General features: G+C 34.6%; 2 protein-coding genes across 2 annotated transcripts; both read right to left on the reverse strand.

Annotated features, from left to right (window-relative positions):
• Positions 1–1,498: 1,498 nt before the first annotated feature.
• Positions 1,499–4,536, reverse strand: LOC143462891 (large ribosomal subunit protein uL10-like). Its single transcript, XM_076961199.1, has 7 exons — positions 4,377–4,536; positions 3,187–3,362; positions 3,016–3,103; positions 2,619–2,765; positions 2,265–2,373; positions 1,982–2,199; positions 1,499–1,741 (listed from the first exon to the last, which is right to left on the reverse strand). Exons 1-7 carry the CDS (start codon positions 4,428–4,430, stop codon positions 1,583–1,585), a joined length of 951 nt encoding a protein of 316 aa, XP_076817314.1. The 5' UTR covers positions 4,431–4,536; the 3' UTR covers positions 1,499–1,582.
• Positions 4,537–6,366: 1,830 nt separating this feature from the next.
• Positions 6,367–11,222, reverse strand: LOC143462269 (coiled-coil domain-containing protein 42 homolog). The gene is made up of 7 exons (XM_076960357.1): positions 10,913–11,222; positions 10,129–10,234; positions 8,662–8,852; positions 7,695–7,866; positions 7,182–7,370; positions 6,927–7,061; positions 6,367–6,574 (listed from the first exon to the last, which is right to left on the reverse strand). Exons 1-7 carry the CDS (start codon positions 10,966–10,968, stop codon positions 6,491–6,493), a joined length of 933 nt encoding a protein of 310 aa, XP_076816472.1. The 5' UTR covers positions 10,969–11,222; the 3' UTR covers positions 6,367–6,490.
• Positions 11,223–12,114: the final 892 nt, after the last annotated feature.

Raw genomic sequence — 12,114 nt, forward strand, 5'->3', positions numbered from 1 at the left:
ACGACAGATCTAAAACCAAATTCTGACCGCAAAATATAAAATTTAAATACTGGATATTTTTTTTTCATCAAAATTGAATTCACAATGCTTCTGCTAACAAGGGAAAATCTTTCTGTTGCACTATAACACGAACTACTAACACTTTAACATCAGTATTTATAAACTCATAAAATATTTTTACCATTTATGAAGTAACTGTAAACACCAGAAGGTAAATTAAAAAACAATCGGAAAAAATAAGTATTTCTGGAGAATCGCTTTATGAAGCTTAAAACTAATGACTAACTCCAACTTTTAAAACATATGTTATGCAACATCCACTGCGAACAACACTGTCGGGGACTCATTAAATAAAGTGAAATTTTAGGAACGACCTGTCATTATGCCGTGTCATCCTTGTATGGCGTATGAGGTTAATGATTACCCCAAAACGTGTTTTTGAAGTCATGCACTCGGGTGCTAGATTAAATAATTATCGACCGCAGTAGGCCGGAAGCCAACACTGTTCAATTAACTTTTATCTTGTTATCAGTAAAGTACATGTTGTCATGTCAGATAACTACCCGTGACCTGTGGTGTTGTTGATATATCATTCTTTATTCTAATCAAAGACTTCCAGCCGCTAAATTTGTATAGTAAATACTTTTCACACTGGGGACGTCACAAACCTCAACAGCATTTAACTTGACCAGTATTAAGACTCGTGTTGTGCTTTCACAGATCTTTTTCGGAAAATTAATTTATAATTTTTTTATCTCAATTGAGTTTGCATGTGTTTTGACAAACAATTGAAATTCAACTTTCTCTGAGGTATGTAGTTTTTCCAAGAAAAACTTGCACCGATATTTTTATTTAATTCAAAGCAACTATTTCACCGGTAGACGGCGCAGTTCAGTACAAGAGCACCCATTGAATTGGAATTGAACGTTTTTACATAAAAATGATTAACACGTTACGCTTTACAGTTTCATATATAATCAAGGGGGTCTTTCCCTACACTTTACTAACAAAAACATGAGGCGGCGAATTCCTTCAATGTCCTTGGTAGGCCTCAAGTAATCGCTGAACCGCTTATGTATTAGCCTGTTGTGCCATGGAATTAAAACCGGCCCGGACTATTAAACCGTATGTAGTAGGTATAATATTGCAGAACTGGCTGTACCAACTCTATTGTAATTGAACTGAACCTTCGGCTTTGAGTTAATGGGCATCCAATGCATGCCTGTGATTCAACACCCATTGTATTACTTATGGTAGTGTTAAGATTACAGCTGATCTTCATATGGTACCTAGTGCAACTTCGAGTTTAAAGTTCGTGGAAGATTCAAAATCATTGCAAGAATTTGTCAGAGACGGCCACGTACTCGTTGGTCTGTACTCTATGGTGCCGACTTTAACATATTTAAAAATTTTATTGACGGATGTAACACCATTTCGGGCCGTAGTAAGCCAGGTTCTATAAAGGTATACTGAACGTTGACAAAAAACTCATGACAACTTGAATCGGAAATTTCATTTTATTTTTTTAGTGCCACGCCGACACCATGACCGAGGATCCCACCTTAGTGTGGCGGTCGACGTTTTAATCACTGTCTCCGAAGAGACCCATGCCTATGTCGTCGTCAGAATCTTCTTCAGATTCTTCAGCCGGCTTCTCGTCTTCCTTGGTCTGTTCCTGAGCCACTTCGGCCACGGGAGCAGCAACAGCGAAGGCTGTTGGATCAGCCAAATACTCCTTCATCTGTAAGATTAATTTTAAAAATTTGTTTAAAATCTCGGTTAGCTGAAGTTCAGATGCGGTAACAGCAGATTAATAACTGTCTTGGTTGACAGGATGCATCTTACGCTACAAAAAAGCGTAAATGTGTTATTAACCAACTTTTGATCTCTCCTTTCGACATGGCAACAACACTACAAGAGAAGTGTTGTCGCGGTAAAAAAGGATTACAGCTTTAACAGTGTAGTTAAAAAGAAAAATGACCTTCTCAGCTTCCTTGAAAGTGATGTCAGTTTCGGCGGCAACTGCCAAGAGATTCTTGAACCCATTGATGAGAGAGTGAGGTACAGACGCCACAGTTGGATATCCAATGTTAAGACAGATCGCAGCAATGTTTCTCACACCATCCATAAACTTCTTGCGCATGTCGTCATCAGTGATGTCAAGCACATCAGGACTGAAGCAAGTTCCGGACTCATAAACTGTAATTTTTTTATAACTATTTTATGTCTTTATTCGTTAATTTTACGGAAACCCAGTCGCTCACCTTGCAGCAACTCCAAACCGTAGGTGAATGGTGAAATTTTCAGCATGTTCAGCAAATGAGCGTCTGATGCACCAACTTTATCACCAGGTTTCAGCAAATGGACATTGCTCTAAAAAATTTTTTTTTTGCTTTTAATATCACGCCGAAGCAAGTTGGTATTTTAAATTGAACAGATTACAGTTAGGCAAGCTTATGTCACACGACGAACTTCCACCCTCCGTACAAGCAACAAAGCGAGGCTTGGTATTTCGCCTGCATTAATCTATCATTCAAGCGAAAATCGTAACACACCACACAGTGGTACGACTGTTGAGACAGAATGAAAATAGGTGCAACATATGTATAGTTTCTTACAGTGATTTCAATGGTTCCTCTGGAAATCTTGGTTGGAATAGCCAAAGCTTGGAAGAATGAAGTTTTCTCAGGACCGAGGCCAGTGTTTTGAGATGGTACAATGACATCATTAGGAGCAATTGCATTAGCTCTAGCAGGTGCAGCCACCTAAAGAAAAAACAAATACTTTATTCCATGCTACTTATTCGACTGGACAAAACTTTTTTGTTTCCAATTAGAGAAAACGATTTATTTCAGTTTACTAGCTCAGACTGTTCTGAGACAGATTGATTTCATAAATTGGGCTACCACACCAGTGGGTTCAGCTATTTCTAGCTTCTGGTGCTAATGGTAACCCAACCTCAATGCAGTTGAACGTCATCACAGCTGCCAAGTTTTGTTCGCTCATAAAACTCACCTTGTTAGCCAAAAGCAAATCTCTGATTTCAGTTAGATCTTCCTTGGTGAATACAAGTCCAACATTTCCCCTTATATGAGGAAGCAACCTGGTGGTAAAAAAAAAGATTAACTATTGTTTGTCATCAGGTTTCACCAAACTAATGATAATTAATTTTAAAGCTTGCCTCGCCTTTCTAAATCAGGGTTGTTGCTCATATGGCCACGAATAGCTTTTCGCATCATTGTATTTTTACCCATCAAAATCACAGCCTTGTCTCGCAGAGAGGCACGAATCTGATGAAACTGTTTTGAACTGACATTGTCTGCTCCGACAATTAGACATTTTGGATACTCATCCAATAAAGCCTGCAATATACAACACATGTTGGAGAAAACACTGGTGAAATAATTAACTTTTAGGGTGACATATTCATGTCTACGATTAAAGGTTTCAAATATACCCTGTGAAAAATTGTCCTTGAAGTAAAAGAAAACAATCACTAGAGTTTTACCCCTTTTCCAATTACACAAACTCTTTTAGAATACAGTGTCTGCTATCTGGCAGAAGTGCACTAACTTGGTTTTTATATATCTTTAGAAAGCTGAAAAATTTAAGTTTTACCAAGAGCAGTGTTTTAAACGTTTAATTAAACATCATAACTAAATGTAGCACCACACTTTCACATAACACTAACAGTGCTTTTATTGTCTAAATACTTTTTAGATTGCCTTTAACGCATTTATGCACAAGGTTGTGCAACAATTCAAGGAGTGAATGACACACTTTACACAGGATATTTGCATCCATGGAAAAAGGAAGCCTAGTTTCACACATTACATAAAACAATTGTTGCAAAGAACATAAGTTGATTAACAACTACTGACAGCTATTTCTGGCGATTTTTAACTTTTTTAGATTCACTAATACATTGCAAGTTAGTGCAATCAGCGATGTGTAGAATGTCTGAAGTTTATATGGAACATGAAAATAATTTGAGTATGAACATTGAATATGGCTTATTATATAACCCTTTGGCAAAGTGACAGACACATGTTTTGGATACACGATGTGCATTAAAGCTACAAATAAATTGTCCTCTGTTTGTTACCGGTATAAATCGACGTGAAAATAAATGTCCAGTGTGCATGTTAATGATTTTAGTCCATGCACTAAAGACTATTGGTTACTAGTAGGGTACTGGATAAATTGTTAAAAAACAACATGTTTTTGGTAGCATGCCGCCATAGTTAATACCTATTATTGGTAAATATAGGCTACAACAGTTACTTAAACAATTTAACGTGTGTACTATTAGGTTACTACTATTAACTTCGGCATAGTGAAATAATTTAACATACACAGGCACACACTTAACTTACTATCATTTTCATGAAGTAATTTGCCTTCCATGTTTTTCTGTCTTCCCTAGGCATCGTGGTACTTAAGGATTTCCAGAAGGTTTAAAGACAGAAAATCTGTGCAATAGAAAATTTAATCACATACCGAATACATTTAATTACGCTTTACCACGTCTCACTATCATGGCGTAAACATTATGACAAGATTAAACCAGATACATCAAAAACAACCTACCTCGTCAAAAGGATTTCAGAAAAGACAGTTTTCACGTTTTGTCGCATTACATCGCCTATAATCTCGACCCAAGATATATTTTACATTTTCAAACATTCTGTGGGGTTCTGAATTTTACAAAAGCTAATTTGTTCAAGCTCAATGTCTCGCGGATTGAAATGCGCTAAATACGAATTTAACATTATAAACTTAAATCCATATTCATATAAATCCATAACTTTCAAGTCAAACAAATTGGAATTTTACAAACTGATAACTAAAAATATTTGTTAACAATCACAAGAAATTAATAAACTGAAATAGCAAAAATAGAAAAAAAAGCTTACGTCAGACTAACACTTTATATTGAACGTAAGACAGTGATACAGCCTTTATTTAATCTTTACCAAACCATTACTCCCTGTAACGCTTATTTAGGGTTGCGTTTAGACAAAGTTTGCCAAACATTTTTAGAAGATAAGTCTAAAATTTCAGCAATTGCCTACCACAGTGGTGGGCAAACTACGGCCCGCGGTCCCATTTTATGCGGCCCGCCGGCACTTGCACAAACTCCTACTCATCACTTATTGTTTTAATTAAACAGGTTACATGACAAAATATTATTCCCTTAATATTTCCCTTTACGAATGTGTTTTTCTCTTCACTTTCAGTGCGTAAACACATACACGTCAGTCGCGCATGTATTGCAACATGCTTTCAGCAACTAGCCGTACACTTCTCACGCATTGTTTGATTCAATTGTTTGATCATAAAATACAAATACGGTAGCGGCTACCGTAGGCCTTTGTGATGAAGATTGCGTAGCTTTAAACGTAACTGAGTATGAAATGCAAAAATTGTGTTTAACATGAATATGCGTTTATTTACACACCGGGTAAATTTTCCTACTTTGTAATGAGAGTGTGCGGCCCGCCGGCTGCAACATTTTTTCTAATGCAGCCCTCAGTACAAAAAGTTTGCCCACCCCTGGCCTACCACTACCAAAATACATAAACTACAAAAATTCTGGGTTTTTATGCCTCAAAAATCGTTTTAGAACGTCTCGAAATGCAATCTCACATTTATATGTACAAAAGCTAGTTATTATTGCTAAAACAAATTTGAATCGCCGTATAAAACGATTATGAAACGTCATGGGCCTATACCCATTTTTGTTCATTTGTATTATAGCCGGTAAGTGGTCCGTAAGCAAGGGAAAGCTTGAACGAAAAAAAACATGCATAAAAAGCCTATGGCCTCCAAACATTCGGTTCGTGTTCGCATTTGAAACAATTGTGTTTATGATGGGTGATGGGCCTTCTCCTTAGTACGTCATTGAACAGGTACAGTTGCATTCTCGCTCAATTTCAGAGTGAAAGTTGCAAAAAGTGTTGACATATGTTTTAAACTTGAATTCATTTCACCAAAATTTTGCCAAGCCCCTAAGTTGGCTCCCCGCGTTAAGAAACACTGGCTTAAAAAGTAAAACTTATTGAAAACCTGTTTCTCCGATGTACTTTACTGACTTTACTTTTCTTTGTATTGAGATCAACGTGTTCTAGCATTTGCTTTTATTTAAAAGTTTTTTTATAAGGTACGGGACCTAACCCAAGCCTTATAAGACGTTAAAAGTGAAAGAAGCTGCAGAAGGCAGATCGAATAAATAAATTAATACCGTATACGCCGCGGCTTATACTCGAAGAGATATGATTTATAAGCTCACGTAAAATAAAATACTGTAGATGCATACCATTTGCTAAAACATATCGTTATACCAGGAACACAAAACGAGATAACTATCGCAGAAATACATTTTATTTTTTCATAAGAATCACAGTCAGATATGATGAAAAGCAAGTAGTACGTGATAAATCCATTGCGCAAAATCAATGAAGAACAGAAACAGTTAGAAAAAAATAAGCTACGCTTGCGAAACATGGGTAGCTGCTTCAACTCGCTTGATTTCGGAAGTTATTTGGCTTAAATCTTGAATAAACATTTGAATCTGAAAGTGAATACAGATATTTAAAATGATGTGATAAAGAGTCAGCAAGCTTCTATTTCTCTTTATTTTTCATTCTTTTTTTCATTAAGTTATTGGAGTATGACCGCAAAAAGTTTTGACTCGTGAGGAATAAAGTGTAAGAAAATTGGTAAGGTAATTGTATCTTTGTGTAATGTTTTCTGGCATAATACAATTTCTGTTTTGAGGGGGTAGGTAATTTTACATAGCATTCTGCAAATATCTTGGAATGGGTTATGTAAGTTATAATAATTATAAAAACTTTATTTTAAAAAGCACATCAACAGATAACCTGATTAAGGAAATTTCTCGATTTCACACAAATATTTCTTACTTTATCAAGCTGCAGCGAAGTATTTTCCAAAGGTACAGTGGCCTGTTGCTTTAAATGCTTGTTTACAAGTTGGAAAAGGTTATGCGTTGCAATCTTAATACGCCCTAATAGGAGAGTTTTCTTGGCAGCTGTGTTCTAAAGTGTAAGTATAAAAACAGTCAATTAATCCGTTTAAAGCGGAAAGCAAATCTTTTAACACATAAAAGTTGAAAACAAAAAAAAATTGGTGATCAAAAGTCTGGTCGAAGGCAATACCTGGATGTGTGTCCATCTGCTCTCCCACTTTACAGCTTTGCTCTGTGCTTGATCCAGTCGAGTTTGTAGTTGCGCAAGTTGGTTATTATAGTACAAGATTTCATTGTTCTTATCCTCTGTAAACTTCACTAATTTTCCTTTTTCATTTTCTATCGCATCTTGATTTTTTTGATCGCGTTCTAGTAAGTCCTGACCGAGAACAAGAATCACGATGATTAATGTGATTATTTATCCACTGAAATTGACAATATGCAGTAAAAACGTTGTCATGCTTTACTGCAGCAGTAAATATACATATTTAGTGACATATTTTAAATTTTAAACATCATATCTTTTAATAAAGTTGCCTCGAGTCTTAACATTAAGACATTATATGCATATTGCAGCTTTACCACAGCAATGACAGATTCATCAAAACAGTAAATAAGTAAGAAAACTAATAAACCATCACAATTGTCTAGAAGAGAAACAAATTGCGTGTATATATATCTGACATGTCTGCATACAGCATACCAAGTGAGTTGCAACCAATGTGTCATATCTCCCAATAATTTCTCTGATTTCACTGAATTCATCAGTTGATTCTTGAATGCGTTCCATGTACTTCTGAAAAATGGAATTTTTTTCCAATTTCTTTTGATAACGATCTCTTTCTCTGCTCAGTTCTTCAATGTCTTCTTTCAGTCTGCGTAGGCACAGAATGCAGATACAAACAACACATTAAATCTGATATGAGTCATGACTAAAGATTAGGTTTGGGATTTTGGGACTGAATTTGAAATCCTGGGATCGGGAATTCCCGGGATTTTCACCCTACAATCCCTGGACTTTTCGGGACTGACAAAGTAAAAAGCGTACACATATATTCAAGACAAAGCATGTTTATTTATTGTAATGCCGACACAAAAAAAGTTTTGACAGACTTCGGACTTTCTCTGTGAACTTACATCTTCAAAAATAGAAATTTTGATTAAAATTTGGTCAGTCAGAACCAGCAGCAAGCATATGAATACAGTTAGACTAAAACCTGATGCACAAGGTTCAAGCCCTAGGGTTAACAACAATTGTTCAGCCATTGTTACCCAATAGGTCACTTGACAATAATATGACAACACTTAATGCTGAGCCTGAGCAACTAGCTACTGTAAAACTGTTTTAAACAAATTGAATCCACATATTAACCAATAATGAACTGCCAAAACTGTAACTTAAAATTCCCGATATATCAAGATAAACAATCCCAGGATCGGGATTGGAAAAAATGGCAAAAATTCCAGGGAAACGAGAATGGGATTTCCAAGGGTCCCATCCCTACAAAAGATGGCAGTGACATTAATAGCAGCACAGAACATGGGCTTTATATTTTTCAGCTATTTACAAATATACTTGAGAAGGAAGTATTTTTATTTTAGCAGATGATAATATTAGTTGGACTTATATAATTTATTTTGTAGCGGCAACTGAAGTTACAAACATCCACCTGTCTATTTCTTTCTCTCTGTTACGTCTTAATTCTCTTTCATCATGTGACTTCTTGACAGCGCGTGCTCGCTTCGAATCATTCTCTTTTAAAAATTTGTCAAATTTTAGAAGTGATTCCTTTAACTGATATTCTTTTCGCTCAAGTTCTTCTCTTCTTTGTTGCAGACTCTCCATCTTCATCTGGAACTCCTGAAAGCAAAGATCATCAATTTAGCAGCAGTTTAGGGTTAAATATTCTTTAAAATAAATAGGCAACAAAGGCTGTAGTATTGCTTTGCACAAAACTTAAAAACACAAAAGTAGGCAATTGAAACATCTACACTATCAGTCACAACCTTGTACAGTTAGAAATCTCTAGTGCACTATATTCAAGCCATATAATGGATATTTACTGGTAGGGATAATTAGTAGTGCAAGGATAGTGCTAATTCAAAGTCGTAGAATAAAACTTAATTTACTCTTGGGCAATTCAAAGTCGTCCACATCCAAAATGTAGAATTATGAATTGCAGTCAGTCAAAATCAATGAGCTCGACCTTAGAATTGCACTACACAATGTACTTTAATTTTAATCAATGCGATTATAACAAAGGATGCCAGTCATATGTTTTGATATAGCATTAGATTTAAGTATAAATCCTTGTGGAAAAAATCGAAATAAATAAATAAAAAGTAATCAGATGCTTCTTGTTTCGCTTTTCTCTGCTATCACAGTTAATTTCGTTCAAATGTTTATTATAAGCGTGTAGATGTCTTGAAATTTCAAGTCGTGTTTAAGTTGTGCCATTTTGTGAAGAGTACAAGGCATAATGATAATTAGCTTTAAAAGAATTTTTTATGATTTAATAAAGCAACTAAAGAAGAAAAGAACAAACTTAAAATCACTATTAAGATTTAGTAATCCACTTAAATACAACCGCCAGATACCAGAATAGTAATATCCAAGTCACACTAGGCATTGTTACAGCCCAAACTCGTTGCTACAAATCACATTCACCAAGATTTTAGCTACAGAAATTGCATAATCTATTTTTCCCATATCGATTACAATGAAAACCTTTATAACATAAACATGGATACAATGTTTAAGCTTTCTCTGAAAACTACTAAATAGTAAACGCTGGTTACTACAATCTTGCTACAGTAGTAATGTTCTAGTAACCGATAGTTTAGACTGAAGACATTGCTAAGTGAATAGCTGGGGTGTGATTTTTTATAACATTCAGTGGTTAACAGCTGCCAGATTTATGGACATTGGTCCAGTATTTTAAATTAAAATCATTGAAATGGTTTCAAAATGTGTTTGTGTGCAGATAGCATGATTTTTGCACAAAATGTATATGGGATCAAAATGAGCAGGTGAAAGTAGTATGATCAAAGTGGGCATAGCACAAGAACATATTTTATAAAAACCAATCACATTTGCAACATGGACAATGACATCTGTATTCCTAATATTAACATACTTCTTTCTGAGCAGAGAGAGCTTGCTCAACCTCGGTCATCTCTCTTCTTTTTTCCAACAACCTTGTAGCAGGAGTAAGATGGTCATCTTCACGCTCTGGCATTTTCCTGAGAATTCAACATCATATAAATTGTAGTGCCTTATATAATTCTTTAAATTGTTAAGTTTGTGAATAAAATATTTAAAATTCATTATTTCAAAGAAACATGTCATTGTTAATACTAAAAGGAATGGAAATAGGAAAAAGAGTAGCCTACTTAGGCATATAAATTTTAATAGTATCAATTAGTCAATTGCTTTTAGATGATATATTAAGCTGCTGCATTTTGATGATTCTTACAGGCTTTGATTCAAATTTTACAGTATCAGTAGACTGTATTAAGGTTACTAAGGAAAGTTTAATATAATGCACTAAATTTCTCCGGCTCAGATAGCTGACTTATTTGCTAATTTATCGGTAACATAATGCTGCATATCCCATTTACTTTACAGTACAAGTATAAAGCTGGTGTGACTGTAACATAATATTTGGTAAAACATTTGCTGATGCATTTATCTGGCATACTGAAGACAAAATTTCGAACAAGGCCAGTTAAATAAAGTATGATAAATTTTAAATTAATTGCATCATTTTGGCCAAACCTAATTTTCATAATTGCAAGTAAACCGTTAACTCACTAACACTAATTATCTGCAGACCTGCATGAAACTCAAATACAAAGTTTAAAGCGATAAAAGCTAACCTATGAGTTTAACTAGAATTTACATAAAACCTGAGAACTTACACCAATAGTTTGTCTTCAAATGTACTTCGGAAATAATCCTCCAAATTGACAGCCATTTTGCAAGTTTTGAATAATTATCCTAACGTATTACTACTTACAAAAGTTAATTTTCTTTATCAACAAGCCTATAGAAAATGTTAAAAAGCAAAAGAATAAGCTTTACAGTAAGCTACATATCCTGGACAGATTTCCTACAATGCTAACCACATAAATAGAGAAAGAAATTTTCTCTAATAAAGTAAAGAGAAATTGAATAGGTTCGTAAGTTGACGTGAAAATCTTATATAGGCTATACGCGTTTTGTGCAAAATCAGAGGATACATTTGTATATTAGACCCCAGCTACTTGAATTGTGACGTCATTTTGTTGTGCACTGCAGCACTCGACCCATCTGCCAGATTATACACTCCGGGAGGGCGTAGGCCTATATAGTGCAAAATCAAAACGACAAATATTGTTTTTGAGCATTTATAGATAAGGAGTGTTATCGTTGCTAAAAGTACAGCAACAGTAGTACAGTTATTACAATTATTTTATTACAGTATACAGTACAAAAACGATTTTCATGAGCTTTGGGAATAAAGTGTGATTTCACTTCGATGCTCGTTGCCAATAACAACCTGTGTTTGTGGTAACCGTTGCTCATTTTTATTAAATATTTTGGATAACCTACGAAATTTCACAAGCTATTAAAAAACCTAAAGAAGAATATAAAATAGTTGTCGGGAACTAAAAAATAAATCATGACTAAACTATATTGGACAAAAGATATATTTTGTATTTAAAAGCAATATTTTATGGCTCTTTTTTCTTACAATTTAACATCTATCAAAACGAAATAAATAGATTTTTACATACTACTGTACATTGAAAATTGTCAAAAAAATAAAATTACAAAGGTAAAGATTTTAGGTTTATCGTTTCAATAAACAGCAAGACCGTAGCGAGGGTAATAGTTTTACCAGAAAAATTAGTTAATTAGTCCTGACATGTTGTTAAATGCAGTTTATCACTTGAAAATGTTTAGTGCCAGAATTCCAAAAAATAACCTACGGCGGCAGGTACTTCATTTTACTTCAACTCTGCAGAGCAAAAAGTAATGAAAAAAAATAAACAATACAATATCATACAAAATGGTAGCTACGGCTTACAACAAGAGTGATTGTAAAATCAGATAAATAGAATTACACCCTATTACGCAA

This window comes from Clavelina lepadiformis, chromosome 6, assembly GCF_947623445.1.
Source record: "Clavelina lepadiformis chromosome 6, kaClaLepa1.1, whole genome shotgun sequence".
Classification (NCBI taxonomy): Eukaryota; Metazoa; Chordata; class Ascidiacea; order Aplousobranchia; family Clavelinidae; genus Clavelina; species Clavelina lepadiformis.